Genomic DNA, 18,080 nt, shown 5'->3' on the forward strand with positions numbered 1-18,080 from the left:
TTTCAGTGGGGATGGGGAGATCAACGCAGCATTTGTTGCTTTCAAAAAAGGCCAAGATAAACTAAAAAACACAATCCCAGTGAAACCCTGCCTGTTGTTTCCAACATGAAGCTGTGTTTGGGAGAGAAACGGTGCCAAAGAAAAGGAAATCGTGTGGCCCAGGCAGGGGTTTCAAGGACATCATGGAATGTTGAGGGGGTCTCATCACCCTGAGCCCTTTTTAGCTGACAGCATTGGTTGTGGCAGTTCCCTGAGGCATCGACCTCCCTACAGACCAAGCTGGAGCAAGACAGGGAAGTCCTTGGGATCCTCATCCCACTGTGGATATTAGGAAAAAATTCTTCCCCAAAAAGGCACTGGCACAGCTGCCCAGGGCAGTGCTGGAATCCCCATCCCTGGAGGGATTGAAAAGCCACGTGGCTGTGGCACTTGGGGACATGGGTCAGTGGTGGCCTTGGCAGTGCTGGGGAACTGCTGGACTCAATTTTGGAAGCTTTTCCAACTGAAACTATTCTGATTCTAAACATTTTGGTGCCACTATCTGGAACAACAAAGCCCAGACATCCCAGCTCTAAAGAAGACGTTTATTCAGGTCCTGCAGGCGGCATCGCACGCATGATACAATATTACAGTCATTTAGTATGGTACAGAAATAATTAAAAACTTTACAGCTCATTACAAAGTCTCTTTGGATTTCAGCTCATTTAAAGTACACAGAGCCACTGCAGGGTCTGACCCTGGCAGGGACACACGAGCTGGGACCAGCTCCCAGGGAACCCAACAGGATCAGGGTTTGGGAACGGTGGAGAGGGCAGAAACCAAAGATGGGAGACAGGAGATGGAGGAACAAGACACTTGATCATGACCCCACTCGGGGTGTTGTGTAGTGTGACCAGCCCACACCGTTCCTCACCGCCTCATTCCCTAAAATCCAGGCACCCCGAGGCCGCCCCGGCTGCTGGCCCCGGGATAAGGCACTGGGAAAATGGAATCTTGTGCAAAGAACTGGAGGAACTGGCGGAGGGAGAGCAGGAGCATCACCACGGACGCGGCTCCGCAGGGCTCGGACGGGGCTGGACAACACCCAAGCCCCGTGCGGGTGGGGTTCCAACCACCGTGGGGAGGAATGAGGGAGTTCTTCCTTTGTAGGAGAGCACAGGGGTGTTGAACATTCCACCCCAGCCACAGACAAAACCGTCTGCTTAAGGACCCGGGCGGTGTCACCACACAGAATTTGCTTCTGTTCGCTTTCCTCAACCAAACGATGTCAGAGAACAGCAAAGAGCCAAAGCCTCGGGGCAAATGGGCTTGATTTTGGGCATGGAGATGAAAACACCTCAAGAGCTCAATCTAACACAGGAAAAAGGCTAGGCCTGGCTTGAGAAAACCCAGAAAAGTCCCTCTGAGAAGCCTCCTCTTGGCTGGCTTGGTGTCAGGGACACCCTGTGGGGAGGAGGGACCCCCAGCCCTGCGGACATGGGGGTGGCTGGAACCTTTCCAACCCACCACCATCATCTTCCAAGAACCCGAGACCCACCCACAATTCAGGGATGCAGCCAGCAGGACTGAACTCCCGAGAGACACCAGAGATGAGACACTCGCTACAATTACACTTTCCTGCATTAAATCTTCTCCTTCCCTGCATAAAGTGCATGAAAACTTGGAAAAATATGCATAGCTATTCACACACCAGCCTCAGTGCTGGGCGGTTCCAGTTAAGAGCACCTCCTCCTTTAGGCTGAGAGTAGAGTTTTTCTAATATTATCAATAAGAAATATCTATGATCACCTCCATGATGGTTTTTACCTCTTTTCTGGTTAGTTGGCTTAGCTGGGGTGAAGTAAAAGATGGCTTTGAGTAACAGAATGTGCCACTCACTGTGCCAAAAATTTGGGGAACACCTTTAGAAAAGACCTCACGTGCCCAGGAAGGCTGGGAGGGAGCAGGAGAGAGTCAGGGAATCCTCCAGGAACACCCTCACGGCCAAAATTTCTTTAGCTTTCTGGAGCTTGTCCTGCATCAGGGTGACTTTAGGGTGGAATCTGAGGAGAGGTTTTGTTTCCGAAGTCAAAGGAGATGGTGAAAACCAAGAGAGCTCTGAGCAAGGTCCTCCCTCCACAAAGGCACCGCGGGCTCCTCGTGCTCCTCATTCCCACCGGATTCTTGGAATCATCCCAGCCCTATTGGAGAGATTTCCTCCTTCCAGGACAAGTTATCCCAGAGGAGGCAGCAGCTGTGGGCTGCTCAAACCACCCTTCACACCCCTCTCCATGGTTCTGCAACACAGCTGAGGGCAGAAGGAGAGGGAATCCAGCCCAGAGCAGTCGGATCAGCCTCTGGCCGCGTGTCCCGGGTGTGCAAACACCAAACCACGGTCAGGGCTGGAGCACAAACAGGCCAGAGGGGTTTATAATCAGCAGCAGAAACAGGGAACCACCAACCCAGCTTCTTCTGTCCCTCCCCCTCTCTCCTGCAGCCTGGGCACCTTTCCATGGGCCACGTTGAAATCCTGGATTCCCAGACAGCGGTGCAAGAAAAGAGGCTTCAAAAGGACTTGGAGGTTCCTCCCTTCACATCTCCCCCAAAGGGGCCATCGAGCAAACATGGAGGAGTTTTAAAGACATCCCTAAATCCAGGTATCTGAAATGCTGAGACTAAAACCACACAACTCCGGGGAGGGGCTGTTTCACATCAGCTTCTTCCGGCAGCACAGGGGAACAAAGTGCAATTAAAAACACGGTCAGGGTGGAATTAAGGGAACCAACAAGGCAGTGTAAGAGGCATCAAATTAATTAGTGGGTGCTCTTTCATCAGCAAGACTCCTCAGACCCCCAGAACAAAGCGTTTCGTTGCGTGGGTTGTGTCTATAAAACCAGTTTTAACTTTAAAACCCGGGATTTCAGCATCCAAATTCGTTACTACCAAATTCCTCCCCCATCGTGGCTCGGATGGACAGGAGCTTCGTGCAAAGGGAAAAGAGGGAAAACTGTACACTAAAAATATCTTTAGAAAGCTGCTCTGTACATTTTATATTAAGATTTCTTGAGGAAAATTTAGGGAACACTGAAACTACTTACATCAAGCTGGAAGATACACGAATCCCTGGCAGTTCTACGCGGGCTGCATCGGAACCCAGCCCATTTATTTCTGCTACAGATTAGTTTCTATTTTAATTTTATTCCTTCTGCATAAATGATATTAATTACAGTAAATCAGCATAATTATCTCCTTCGCTAAGCATCCCTATCTCCTTTGATGCCAACAGAGCTTTCCCTTGGACCTCGGAACCAGATGGTTTAAGGCACTTGGATACCCACGGGCAGCGATGGGAGAGATATTGAAGTTTAATCATTAATTTAGCATCCTAAATAGTCCCCACGTAGCTAAAACATCTATAGCTCAGGCTGTCCAATCCCCCCATGATGACTAAACAAGATATAAACAGCTCAGGATAGAAAAATCTGTGGCTTTTCAGGATTTGATAGGAAAACGAGGGTCGGCCGATCCGTGCACGGACACACGGACAGGGATACGTCCCCTGGGCCACAGGCAGCTAAAAACCAGCCACAAATAAAATCAAGTTTATAAAAGCCAGCCCAAAGCTCCCCCTTTCCAGGAGAGAGGCTGGTTTTGGGGACGACAGAGGCACCTCCTCTTTGGATCGGCGCTTGGGATGGTGCTGGGAGAGCTCCTCTGTGCAGCGCCGGGCGGGGATGATTGTAAAGCGCGAACATTTCACGTTTTAAAAGAATAAATAAAAATAAATAGACTGGATTGATCCTGTTACGAGGGCAGCAACCCCCTGCTTGGCAAAATTCCGAGTGTCTCCAAAGGCTGGGTGGGAACAGGGAAGCACTTCAGTGCTGACACCTCTGCAAAGATCCTCTCGGCCCACAGGGAGGAACCAAGGAGAAGGTCCTGCCACTCTGGGGCAAGTGAGAGAGGGGATCCTGTCATGGGGAGAGCAAACATTAAAAGGATCAGAAACAGGACAGAGTTGGCCACGGGCTTTCTCCCATTCCCAACGAACCAGCTGGGAAGACCATGCTGATTTCCACAGGAGAGTGAGATAACACGGCAGTGATCCAAACAGGCACCGGCCCAGCCACGTAACCCAAGGGCTGCAACTTTTTTAAATCAAAGGACTTTGAGGGGTCTCTATCTCCAAACAAAGTTCTACTTTCACTTCTCTGCCTGTCTGGAATCATTCCCACCTTGCCCTTTCATGGTGGATTACGTGATACTGACACAGCTCTTATGGCATTGCAACAGAGCTGTTATTCTTGTGGAGGTTCTCCGGGAATTGCCCTGCGCTCCAAGGGAAGCGCCGGTGCCTGGGGAGGATTTCGTGGCTGTTGGGAAGCTGTGCCATGGTTTGACCAATTTTCCTCTGGAAGGAGGAAGAGAAGGAGCTCATTACACCCACCCACCGCTGTGCGCCGGCCCCGGCTGCCGTTGGTTACCCCCGGAAACGTCAGGACTTGGGACAGGAAACGAAGGATCCAGCACCATGACGAGGCAAAGACTTGTCGTGTCAAGAACCCAGAGCAGAGAGAACAAACCCTTCATTAGTGTTTGCCACCAGCTGGAAGATGGGATGGTTGGTTTCGCTTCCCGAAGCTGCCGGCTCCCCCGGCCACGTCCCAGGGCGTTTGCTGGGCTGGGATCTCTCAGTTTGCCCAGGATTTCCTGTTCTCTGCGTTTTTCTGGCTCTTCTCCAGTCGTAGCGTGGATCCTCCTTCTGACTTGGCCAAGGCTGTGAGGGAGGCCAGGTTGGAGGCTGACCCGGAGAAGTTCCCGCTCCTCCTGTTCTCCGCCCCGGCCGCTCCCTGCAGCCTCAGGCCGGTGCTCCGGCGCCGCGCCGGGCCCGAGGCCTTCCTGACCCTGCCCGGCTTCACCAGCAATCCATAGCCTGGGTTACACCTGAAATACTGCTTCCCTCCGATGGAGCCGTCGTTCTTACCTGGGACAAGAGAATCAGGGCATTACGGAATGGTTTGGGATGGGAAGGACATTAAATCCCATCCCGTTCCAACCCCGACAACGTGGCCTTGGACATTTCCAGGGATCCAGGAGCAGCCACAGCTTCTCTGGGCTGCCTGTGCCAGGGCCTTACCACCCTCACAGGGAAGGGTTTTTTCCTACAAAATGGGTTTTATTCTGTGCAAATTGGTGCTACTGCACCCAGAGAAGGAGGCAAGGAAAAAGTGCTGAGAGGGAGAACGACTGATCCCTAAAAATGCACCATGGAGGTAAAACTTCCCTTCTGAACCCCAGCAAGGCCACTGCATGGAGAGTGACTCTGAACAGGACGGGACACTCCACCTTGTCCTTCCTTCCCACTCATTATTCAGAAGAACTCCATAATTTCTCCCAAAGTGGTAAATCATCTGTTCCATCAACAAGGTATCAAGAAGGAAGGAAAAACGGACATTTAAAAGAGCTTTTGGCTTTCTGAGCTGATGTTTGAAGCGGAGGATTGTCACTGTTTCCATGTCATAAACCCCCCAGAGAACAGGAAGGATAATTCCTCTGTGCTGGTGCTGTTGAGATCTTTCTATTTCTCCTTTTAGATAATTTAAAACTCTCAGGATCACTGTTCAGGGATTGCTCCCATCTCTAAAGGGAAAGTGCAAAGATCCAACAGCTCTTTAAATGACATAAAGTCACCTCTTTAGCTTTTGGGGTGTTTCCTTCTCCCTTCCACCATCACCATGTTGGGTCCAAAGTACCCTGACGTGGCCAGGACTTTGATTTCCCTGTCCTGAGAGTTCTGTCCCTGTTTGCAGCATGACAGAGTGTGCCCATATTCCCCAAGTGAAGCTCCAGATGTGTGAGAAGCCAGATAGGCTCCAACAAAGCAGGGTCTTAATCCTTGTGGAAATGGAATGGGGGAAAAAAATTCCAGCAATATCAGCAGCTGAGTCCTCAGCAGGCCAAAAATCTCCTGACTTTTCCATGGAAGCTGCTGCTTACTGGGATGTGCAAACAGAATTAGCACTGGAGCAGCCTGACAGAGGGAAGGTGACCTTCCAAAACTGAAATGAATCTGTAAATATGTTTTTGGTTTTTTTTTAAATGAGGCACAAATTCAGGACTGAGGAACTACTGCACCTTGCAAAAGGATCAACAGCTCCAGTTTGCTTTCCAGGATGGAAAACTCCAGAGAGTTTTCTGAAACCTGCTGGGAAGTCACTGCCCAGTTCAGCTCTGATGAACACACCACGCACAGGGAAGATACAGGAGCTCTGTATCCTGAACAGTTCTGCTGGATGAACTGCTCCAGTCCAGGGAAATGTGCAGCAGGGAGCAGCGTGGGCTCCCTGGGATGTGTTGATTCACCACCCAGCCTGGGAATGCTGCACTTGGCTAAAAGGATTGGAATAAGGAACTTTATGTGCCCTGGGTAACCCAAATCCTCTCACTGCCACTGTGCCTCTCCTAGATTTTCCACTGGCATGCCCTGCCTTCCCCCAGTCCTGCCTGCTCCTGGAGAAGAAAGGGGTTGGGAAGCCTGGACTCCAGCAGGGATCAAATCCCAGCCATCATCTTCCTTTCCTCTTGTGCTGGGGACACCCTATTCCCACACCGACACCACAGGAACAGCAACAGCCTCTCCAGGAACTGCACCCTGGATTCCAAAAAATCATGGAAACCCTAAATTCTGGGAATTCCACAGCTGTACAGGTAAAAGTCAGGCAGGGATGACAAATAAGATGGTGAAAAACCCCTCAAATTATCTGTACGAGCTGGTGGTCGGTGGATGATTATTTCCCACTGCTTTTCACACATATAGGGGGGGTGTGTATATATATATATATATATAAAAATACACTACATACACACAAATTTTTTTTTTTGCAATTTTAAAGCTTACTTTCAAATAAAATCCTATTACACCTCTTAATACCTATTAAGAGCCTTTGTGGCTCATTCAGCCTAAATGTCCCTTTGAGCTAAATCCCACAACTCCTGTTGTGCTTTGAACACCCTCATCCTCACAGCAGAAGGCCAGAGGAGAATCGATGGACACAAGGCCTGTCTCCTGCAGCTACTGCTTAGCAAACTGCATGGAAAAGGAATCCTGATTCCTGCTTCCAGTGTAAGAAGCCAAAGAAATGACTGAAAAGGGACAGTCAGGGGTCATAGAATGGTTTGGGATCTTGAAGCGGTTGGAAGTGAGAGCAGGTTTGGGAAAAGATGACAGCAGGGAAGACCTTTTACATTTCCCTTTTCAAAATGCCTCCAGCAATGGGCAATAAACCCCCCAGTGGGTAATAAACCCCTAAAAAAGCAGCTTTAGGATGAGCTCTACCAGCTGGGACACACCAGCTGCTTCCCACCTGATCCAGGGGATGTTTTACCTGAAGGCAAATCCAGCTCGACACCAACCCACGTTCCCTCTTGGAAGTCTGTGGGCCCGATGTATCTCACGGTGCCCATCTTGTTCGTGCCAACTGTGACATATTCTCCTTCTTTCAGCCACTCGGGAATTTCGTTGGCATCTTCAGAGTCAGAAATCACCTCCAGTTTTTCCTCTGCTGTCTCTGCCCCATTGTGGTTCAGTCCACGGGCACTGGATGTGCTCTTTTCTCCTTCCCGCTGCTCTTCTGTGCCCAGGGAACTCATGGGATCTGATCCCAGCATGCTGGTAAAGGATCTCAGCTCTGATGTCTTCACTTTCTGGATTTTGAAGGGGGAGGCTGCAGCGCTGGGCTGCTCGGGTTGAGCTTTGGGAAACCCCAGTTCCGAAGCCCCAGAAGCTGTTTCCTTTTTTCTGGCTTGTCCTGCTGACTCCACCGATTGTTTGGATATCGACTCCTTCGGAGTGGAGGTAGAGAGAAAGGGTTTTGCATCAGTGGCTGCAGCGGCATCGTTCCCCTGCTCGCTGGGATAAGAAGTGCAAGACTTCCCGTTCACTTCGTGGCCGTCCCTTGGTCTGGGGGGAGCACCTGGAACGCTGAAGGTGGGGGGATTCTCCCTCTTTGTGCCCAGAGGGCTCTCAGAAGCCCTGTCCAAGTGTCCCTGCATGTCAGAAGGGACTTGAGCCACTGCAGGAGCTGAGGAGTCACTCCCTGCAGGTGTTGGACCTCCTGGCTGAGCCACAGCGTCGCTTCCCGCTGCCAGGGCCTCGGAGAGGGTGGCTGTGGAGACACTGTGGGAGAAGTACCCGCTGGAGGCTTCACTCAGGGGGCTTGGAGGTCCCTCCTGGCAGTCCTGGGCCTGGGTGTCCCCCGTGGGCTGCTGCAAAGGCACTTTGGATGTCTTCTCCAGACTCTTGTCCACCTCGGGCGCCTGCACCACGGTTTCCAGTGGCTGCTTCCCTGCTTCCTCTTGGTTCATCTGAAACACAGGGGGAGAGGGAACGTGGGGCTCTGTTATCCAAAATATCTGAGCTAAAAGCACACATACAAGACCTCTGGGAAGCACCAAGGCTTTGAGCTTTATCTTAATCCCTGTGTAGCTGCAATCTCCAGAAGATGGAAGCTGATCCCAAGTCAGCCCTGCCAGCCTGGGAGGATTGTCAGCTCCCTCCTTGCATTAATAAGGGAAGTGTCAACCCCGAGAAATACGCTCCCCAATATTTACTGAAAAATTATTTATATTACAGGAATGGTCATTTGCTGTTTGAACAGCAGGATTTATATGGAATGGGAACCAGCCGTGATCCATAAGTCTCTCATGGTTATTTGGCTTAACTCTCTGGGTGGATAAATCATCCCCCTGCACCTAAAGTGTCATTTCTGTCCCCGTTTCCAAATGCCATTCCCACCTCAGCGCCGCCAGCACCTCGCACTTCCAGAGGATGAAATTAACTGCACCTCATGAGATTAACAGCCCATTTCAGTGATGTATTTCTTGGCTGTAAAGTTTACTAAATCTGATAGATCAATATCTTTTGCCAGCACATGTACTCTAAAAGATTAGGATGTCTCTAAATCTCTTTGGGAAGGCGGGAGGGAGGGGAGCGCTAATAGGAAAGGGGGCAAAAAAAGGGGTTGGAGAAGGGCAGATTTGAACAAATCCTGTCTCAGGTGAACATTTTTGTTTATTATTCACAATTTTGTGATTTCTCCCATCTAGTGGCTGAGTGTCCCAAACTACAGGATTTTCAACTTATTCCCAAAATGCCTTTTCTGCTGGAAATATAAGCAGCATTTGAAGAAAGAGGGATTTGACTGGATTACAGGAATTTCAGCACCAAAGGTTTGTTATTGCTAAGTGAAATGTAATAAAAAATAAAATAATTTTTTTAAAGTGGGTTTTTACTACATATTCCAGCAGATTAAAGCCACAGTGTTCACTTTCCTATGGCAAGGGTGGTGTCCATGTGGACTCAGGAGCTCTTTCTCTGGATTATCCCTTTGGATAACACACAGTTTTCCAAGACAATAAAAGCACAGTGGGAGGAAGCTGATGTGCTGCTCAAGGACTGAAGTTCTGCTGAGAAGTGGGAGATCACAGGGTCTATTTTCTCTCCAGCTTAGCAAGAGTTTTTCCCTGATATTACGGCAAAATGGGGAATTAAGCTCCACACTTGGAATAACAGCCACGTCCTGCTTATAGACACTGTCAGAGCCTAGAAATTTTCCTTTTAAAGCAGCAAACCAGCTAAATTTCAGCTAATTATCTGCTAATGCTTTCAAGTATAAAAATATAACCAGGAATAGGAGAGGAGATTTTACCAGGACCTATAACACCCAGCAGCCCAGACAGAATTTCACTGTCTCACAGCGAGGCAACAGCACAAGTGCAACAGGTTTTAAGCAGCTGATGCTTCAGCCACCTCTGGCAGGTGAATAGAAAAACTGTGTCCTCACATCCTGGGATGTGCTCACCTGTTTTATCCTGGCAGCACTGGCATCCAGACTGGCTGACTGAACCATAATTCGTGGGACAGCCTGGAGGGAGGGAAATAAAGAGAATCATTCAATGAAAGGATTAAATATTGTCAAACTGGTAAATGTTAAAGTTTGTATTTGAAATGTAGGATCCTAAGCAAACCTTTGTCATGAAAGGATGGAAAATTAAACTGGGCTTTCAGTACTTGAAACGGAGTTTGTCAAAAAAAGAGGAGAGACTTTTTACCCTGGCAGAGGAAACAGAGAACAGTTTTAACCTAAAAAAGATTTAGGTTAGATATGAGGATAAAATCCTTCCCCGTGAGGGTGGTGAGGCCCTGGCATAAGTTGCCCAGAGAAGCTGTGGCTGCCCCATCCCTGGACGTGTTCAAAACCCACATGGATGTGGCACCTGAGGACATGGATTGGTCCTGACCATGGGGCTGGTGCTGAGTTATTGTTGCACTTGATGATCTTAAAGGCCTTTTCCAACCCTGAGTATCCCACAATTTGATCTCCAGAACTCCTTCTCTATCTCCAGTCCCTACACCAGTTTGGATCTGAGCATTATTGGCTTTAACTCAAAAAGCAAGGCAGAATCCAGGTCTGTGCGTTGTCTTTTCCAGGAAGGCATTCCCACTGCTGCTGCAGGGCGTTGGATACTGACAAGAAATGGCCCGCCCTTGCTCCATATTCAGGTTTTTATGTGGCAGATTTGAAATAATCCCTCTCCTGAGACCAGAGCAGCACATTGTGACAGCTGATACAAATCTGGGGCTACGCTGCTGGCTTGGGCTGTCACACAGGAGGGAAAGGAACCCCCAGTTCAGTGCAGAACCTCAGGAAAGGGAAGCACAAAGAGAAGGAAAGGGGAGAAGAAGGCAGGAACATCTCTTTAGCTGTGTTAAATAATTTACTGCAAGTGCAGGTTCAGACTTTGAGGGGAAGAGCTCCTTAAGGGAGACACATTACACAATTTGGGAGCTGTCTGCTTTTATTCTTTTTTTCTCCAAGGGACTTGAGAATTCCTTCTGTACAAACACCCAGGCAGTGCTCAGCTCCCAGAGAAGTGATTCCCAGAACTCAACAATCTGTTTAAAGCACTGAAACCCTCCAGCTGAAGAGGAAGGAATCTTCTCTTGCCTCCCTTCTAAGCCCAGCAAAGCAGGAATATGACTAAATTGACCCTCAAGAGGAATAATCATAGGAGAAAAGAACAGTTATTATTTATAGAGAGATTGCCAGGCATTAAAAAAACCAAGGTGGTTCAAAGTAGAAAATAAAGACAAAAGATGCACAAAACCCCAAGAAGGTCACAGTGGACCCAAATAAAATTTTTGAAGACATTAAAGCTCCAATTCAATGAAAGGAATCAGGAGAGGAGGGGTTTTTGCTTGTTCCTAAACATGCTAAATAAAATTCACCACTGGAATACGGTTCAGGGCAAACTGGCTCTGTTTTGGGTGCATGAGTTTGAGCATTTTGAGATCCTCACTGGGACAGAACCTGGGGCTCCAGGAACCAGATGGATCAGAATAAACCAGTGAAGAAACCCTGCAAATTTTAGATTTTACAAAATTTGTCCAGTGCTTATTATCCAGAAATAAGCACTCAGAATTGGAATAAGAAAAAGTGCTTCAAGCTAATTCTCAGTTCCTTTGATTTCCTTTTCTCCCTTTAAAATAAATAAACAGAGGGAAGTGTTTGTTTTGGTTTTTTATCTCTCCAAAACCTCCAGTCTTACAGCCTGCAAATCCACAAAAATCTAAAAATCCAGTTGGTATCACACAGCAAAAAAAAGAAAACCATTAGGCTCTAATCACTCCTCATCAAGTTCTCCTCCTGAAAGGATGACAGATCTCCAAACTACAGTAACTTTGCCAAGCAAAGTTTAGAAAAACACGGAGAAAAAAGCAATTATGAGAGGTGGCACTTGCCCAGCTTTGGTGCTGACAAGAAGCAGATGGGCAGGAACAGCCTCACTGGGGCAGCGAGGGCACCACACCAGATCTGTGGGATGAAATGCAGTCAAATTCCTTGTGGAGGGGGGCACTGAAAAAAAAAAACGTGTTGGGACTGTGTGGGAAGACATTGCTGGATGAAAAATATTTCTGGATCCAGAGCCAAATTCTATTATTAAATGTTTGTAGATAGTGACTGCTAAACTCGATGTATCTGTTTATCCACTGGCAAAACACGGCCCGTTTACAGTGTGATGGTTTCTGGCAGAATTTCTTCAACCAAGCTGACAAAACAGGGAGTGAGGGAGAAGATGAAAGCAGTTCACTTTAAAGCATCTTTGATTGTCTTCTCCTAAGAGCTGCTGCTCTGTGCAGGGTGACTGTGAGGATATAAAGAAGCTGGACATGCCCCAGGTGGGTGGACTCACATCCCAGAAATCCCCCGTGTGCTGGGATGATCCCACAGCGTGGGCAGCAGGGGAGGGGCGAATTCTGCCCCTCTGAGACCCCACCTGCGGAGCTGCTCCAGCCCTGGGGCCAACAGCAGAAGGACGTGGAGCTGCTGGAGAGAGTCCAGAGGAGGCCACAGAGATGTCCCAAGGGCTGGAGCCCCTCTGCTCTGGAGCCAGGCTGGGAGAGCTGGGGGTGTTCACCTGGAGAAGAGAAAGATCCAGGGAGACCTCAGAGCCCCTTCCAGTGCCTAAAGGGGCTTCAGGAGAGCTGGAGAGGGACTTGGGATAAGGCATGGAGGGACAGGACACAGGGAATGGCTTCCCACTGCCAGAGGGCAGGGATGGATGGGATATTGGGAAGGGATTCCTGTCTGTGAGGGTGGGGAAGCCCTGGCCCAGGGTGCCCAGAGAAGCTGTGGCTGCCCCTGGATCCCTGGAAGTGTCCAAGGCCAGGTTGGATGGGGCTTGGAGCACCCTGGGATAGTGGGAGGTGTCCCTGGCGGGACAGGATGAGCTTTGAGGTCCATTCCAACCCAAACCATTCTGTGATTCCATGGTGGTTCTACGAACCTTTGATCTCTACGCGTGCGCATTTTGTGCTCACTGAGGGGTCACTTTGCACATTCTCCGAGGTGACCAAAAGAGAGCCCAACCTGCCACGCTGGTGAGCTTGAAGAGGAAAAGCAATTGTGTGTCTGTCCCCAGTTACAGAGGCACCAACACTAATCCTGAATGAACATCTTTTCATCCCATAGATTCCACACACATATAGTGGCCACCTCTTCAAAGAGCTCAGCAAAACTCATTTGGTATTTCTGTGTCATTAAACACTTTGTAAAACGCCTCTGGCAGCGGTGGCTGATGACTTCAGTGCAAAGCCTTTGATTTCATGTCACTTGGATGAAAATCCCTCAGTATTAACACCCAATATGCACAAAGTTCAGTGGCATTTAAGAGAACAGATCGGGCCAGGGCAGCCAAGAATTGTCCTGTGAGTGTGAAACGTAGAATCATAAAGATTTTAGTTATAGGCTAGCTGTGTTGAAATTAGTTAGAATAGGAAGGAATTTGGGCCCAGCTAGAGTTAATTAAAATAGTTAAGAGAGCTGGACCTGAAATGGGTTTTAAGATGTTAGTAATTGATTACTGAGTAACTGATGATCTGTCATTTGCATGTTTGCTTAGCTGTGCTAAGAACGAGGAACAGAAACATTGATAAGTTGGTGTAGGGAACAAGGACAATTACCAATTTCCTCCCTTGGTGGGAACCCGTTCAAAAGTCACGCAAGAGGAAACTTAGAGGTCACTAAAGTAATTAGGATTGTTAAAGTTCAGAGAGGCGAAAAGGTCAAAATGAGGAAGATGAGTTACTTCATCTTTCTTGGCACCACTGACCCAATTCAAGACCACCGACTCCATTCAGAGCACACACTACGCATGCTTAATGACATTTAAGCTCATTTCCATACGAAGCGGAGAATGGGAGGTGTTAATGTTATGAATATGCATTTGTATTTTGGATATTCATAATTTTTGTAAATAGAAAGCGCTGTGTTTGCTTGGATCAGGGCCCTGTGTCTTAGGGAGCTATCCCACACTGAGCCTGGCGCCAAATAAAACATACACTTTCTAACTCTAAACTGTTAAGAGAGTTTTTGTCTGTCTCAGTTGGATATCGATATTAGATCGATATTCATATTTTGGTAAATCAAGTGACAGGAATGGTTTAGCCAAGGTTGATACAATCCTAACGACACATTATCCCAAATTTCCACTGCTCTTCTCTTAAAAGGTACTCCCTCCCTGCCCCCAACAATATTTCTCTTCAAAATTATTTTAAAATCAAGGGCAAAGTCATTAATCACTCAAATATAAAATCTCCTGCCTTCCACAAGGAGATCTGAAATCCAGTGCAAGTTAATTTGTTGAGGTTTTTTGGTGTTTGTTCATTTTCTTCTCTAAATACACTCTGTGTTTAAACATTAACCCAAACAACCCCCTCTTAATTCCACCTTCCCTTTGTGGAAGATTTCAGCCTGTAATAAGACTTCAGAATTCCCCCTTTCTAGTACCATTTATACAAAATGAACCACACCATTTTCTATGCAGCTAAATTACTTCATTTCTAGGTCCTGGCAGATAAAAAGAGTAATTCATACCCATTTTTAAGTTAGTTTATAAAGAAATTTGAGCGGTTTGAAACTTCCAAAGTCAGTTTTCCACACTCATTCTCATCAAAAACGATTTGTATTTGAGGATGACAGCGAAAACTGAGCTCAGAAAGAAATCAAAACACCAACAACTGAGTCACAAGGAGACATACGAGCTCTGCTGTGGAGCTCTGCTGATTGTAGCATCCAAATGAGTTTTTACTTGAAACTCTGAAAAAAAGAAAGCCCTCAAGATGTTAAAGAAGGTTCTCTGAGGCCACATTATTTACATTTGATTAAGGAATGTCAGTTCTAGCAATTACACTGTGCACCAGGCCCATCCATGAAACTGTTATTTTTTAATGGACTGCCAGAAAAGGGGCTTTGTCTATTTAGAAAGCCTTTCATTAACTGCATTTCATTCGTTTTTAAGATTAATTTCTATGTCTGCATCAGAAGGTGGAAGGGAAAGAAGTGACAGCTGCCCTCTCCATGTGGCTACACCATAAAGCACAAATGAAAAACATGGAAATTCAAAGAGTTTATTATCATTTTTTAAAAAAATGAATCAGTGACTCAAGATCTCTCTCTTAAGCCACGTGCTAACAAAAGACATCTGAGCATCCAAAAAGATTCTTGGAGAGGAAGGTGACCAAAACCCACTCACCAAATTGGCCACAGGAATTTCCTTCTGCCACACCAATGCCAAAAAACCAGAAACTGATATTTAATATGTCCATTTTTAATGTCAGCACCCAGTGATGCCCTGAAATGCAATTACACAGGCAGCTCCTGGAGAGCCACGGGGTCACAAGGGAAAAGAATAGGAATTCTGCTTGGTGTACCCTGGGAAAGCCTTAGCATGTGGATAAAAAAGAGGAGTTTCAATTCCTACATGATATAATTAAGCACAGAGAGATGAAACTCTGCTTCTCCATCCACCTGCATGTTTTACACAAGGATTCTAAGCTTTTCCCCACAAGCAGTGAGGGGCAGAAGGCTCCAAATCTTGCACTCTGTGGTTCTCAGCTTTTTCCAGAACAGGCTGGGAGAATAAAAAGCAATTCCAGCCATCGAGAAAGGTTTCAATTGCTGGCTTTTTTTTTTTTTTAATTTTTTTATTTACAGACTACTGGCAATTAATTTAAAGGCACCAGATAAAGGAGAAAAGAGGCATTTTCTAACTTGAAAGTATATAAACAGCTTCATCAGAACCCAATCTTTTAGGTACATAAACAGCTTCATCGGAAGCCGTTCTGCGAGTTACATAAAGAATCCTATTATGCCAAATTAATTCAATCTAACTAATTAGAGAGCAGGAAGTTCTTTCAATTATTTTATGTGCTGTCTGAGAAACACACTTGAATACGAGAGCAGATTTCATTAATTGCGGTTCATTATTCTCCAGATTAGTTACTAAACTTGCAGCAGAAGGTCAAAGACAGCAATTTTGTTCACTGCCACCACCTTGACTGGGATGTCTCTGCTTTTTTTTTTGTTTTTTGGAAGCTCCAGCAACCACTCTAAACAAGGGAAGATCACTTTGTGAAGATAATTTTGTGTGGGCTCACTTGCTTTAAGGTTGATGCCACTCTAAGCAATGGGCAGGACTGAAATAAAAAGCTGCTAAAAAAATTTAGAAGTGTATTTTTGTAATGACTGATCAGAACTGATCTCCTTTTTTACTGGCACAGGGTCAGAGATTTGGTACCGCACCCACTTGGAATGGTCACGGTGAACTTAAATTCAACTCCAGACTTGGATAAAGGTTCAGTCCTGCTCCTTTGGAAACTTGCTTTCCACGGAATCATGGAATATCCTGAGTTGGAAGGGACCCACCAGGATCATCCAGCCCAGCTCTTGGCCTTGCACCCCATGGCCCAAAATCCCACCCTGTGCATCCCTGAGAGCATTGTCCAAACGCTCCTGGAGCTCTGGCAGCCTTGGGGCCGTGCCCATTCCCTGGGGAGTTGCTTCAGAGTGCCCCAGCACCCTCTGGGGGGAAGAACCTTTTCCCAAAATCCAACCTGGATCTCCCCACATCTCAGCTTCCAGCCAGGAAAGGATGATTTAGATCTTTCCATCCTCTTTGTCATTTCTATTCCTGAACTTCGCTCTCCCAAATTGTTGTTTAGAGCAACAAAACTCCAGCACTTCCCAGTTAAGGCTCGGATTCCTTTGGAATTAAAGCCAGAAAGTCCTTTTTGGCTTTGCCTCCCCCTCGTACTTTTGCAGTTTACCACCCACTTCTCCCACCTTGCATGTTTATTTATGTCCCCTGCCACTGTGCACTACAATTTTGTTCTCCCACAGACCTAGAGGTGCTGTTCTGTATTCTCTGAGGCTCAGAAAGATCATTTTTGTGTCCCCTCCGTGGCGCAGTTTCTCCAGTTCCACAGGAATTCCTGGCTGCCTGCCTGGCTCTGGCAGGTGAGGGATGAGGTGCTAAAGCTGACGGCCTGGCAGTGACCCCCCGAGCCCCCCGTGTCCCTCAGCCATCCATCACCACCTCCAGCTCAATTCCTCTGCCCACATTTGCATCCTCAGGCCATTAGAAAGAAGCAGCACGGGAGATTATGGGATGGGATATTTATGATCTTCAAGCCAGGCTTGCTGCAAAGGCACCTCTTTATTTTTGTGCTGCACAGAAGAAGCTGGAGCTGATTCTGGGGCAATTCCTTCAGGTTTTCTCTCTCTCTTCTGTGCACCTTTCCTTAGGTTGGGATTAGGAAAAGGTTTTTCCCCCCCAAGAGTGGTGGGGCACTGGAACAGCTCCCCAGGAGATGGTGACATTCCCAAAGGTGCCAGAGCTCCAGGAATGCTGGGACAGCGCTCTCAGGGATGCACAGGGTGGGACTGTTGGGATGTCTGTGGAGAGCCAGGGGTTGGAGCAATGATCCCTGTGGGTCCCTTCCAGCTCAGGATATTCCATGATTCCCTGGGATTGCTGACAGCAGTGAAGAAGCCCTGTTTCCCTACAGATAGAGCACAAGGAATTTGTAAAACCTCTGAAACCAGGGAAGTGCCTTTGCAATACAACTGACTGGTTCCACTGCAAAACCTGAAAGCAGAGAATGATTCTAAAATTGCATTTTATTACACAGATCCAGTGGTCATGGAAAGCCTGGGTTGCTCTCCAGTGCAACCAAGCATTAAAGCATCCCACAGTCCTCTTATTATTTTAAAAACCAAAGCATTAATAGCATTTCCCCTCCCATTAAAAATCACTGAGATCACGACCTGGTTGACTTTCCATAGTAATGCATAACATAAACTAAAATCTCATTAAAGAGATGTCTCTGTAGTTTAAAACTTGATTTCTAGACAAATCATCCACGACTGATCTTGAACAGGAAAGGAGTGGGAACAGGTGGTTAGACTAGAGGCAGGAAATTAGGCCTCGATTCTCCTCTCAGCTCTCACTGATTCACAGAGAATTCAAGAAGGTGTGAAAGGCTCTCACTGCAATTGTAAGAGCACCTATTTGCATCTTTCCACACCCAAATACCTTGAAAGAAAGCCACCACCTTCATTTTAATTCTCTACAGTTCATAGATGAGGGGGTTTGTACAATTCCAGCCTCAACAGCAAGCAAAAGGCAACACGAAAATGTGAAATGAATCCCCAGTCAAAAATATTTTAAATCTGCCTCATTCTTATTTGTGCTAGATGTGT

General features: G+C 47.2%; 1 protein-coding gene across 3 annotated transcripts in view; it reads right to left on the reverse strand.

Moving 5' to 3' along the window:
- Positions 1–565: 565 nt before the first annotated feature.
- KIF13B (kinesin family member 13B) overlaps positions 566–18,080 on the reverse strand; it is a 119,420-nt gene continuing 101,905 nt past the window's right edge. For all 3 annotated transcript variants that reach the window (XM_032103601.1, XM_032103603.1, XM_032103600.1), the window contains 3 exons: positions 9,840–9,902; positions 7,365–8,343; positions 566–4,963 (listed from right to left, as the gene is read on the reverse strand). In XM_032103601.1, coding sequence (XP_031959492.1) covers positions 4,671–4,963; positions 7,365–8,343; positions 9,840–9,902 — 1,335 coding nt within the window. In that variant the 3' untranslated portion in view covers positions 566–4,670. The remainder of the gene's footprint in view (positions 4,964–7,364; positions 8,344–9,839; positions 9,903–18,080) is intronic.

This window comes from Corvus moneduloides, chromosome 3, assembly GCF_009650955.1.
Source record: "Corvus moneduloides isolate bCorMon1 chromosome 3, bCorMon1.pri, whole genome shotgun sequence".
Taxonomy (NCBI): domain Eukaryota; kingdom Metazoa; phylum Chordata; class Aves; order Passeriformes; family Corvidae; genus Corvus; species Corvus moneduloides.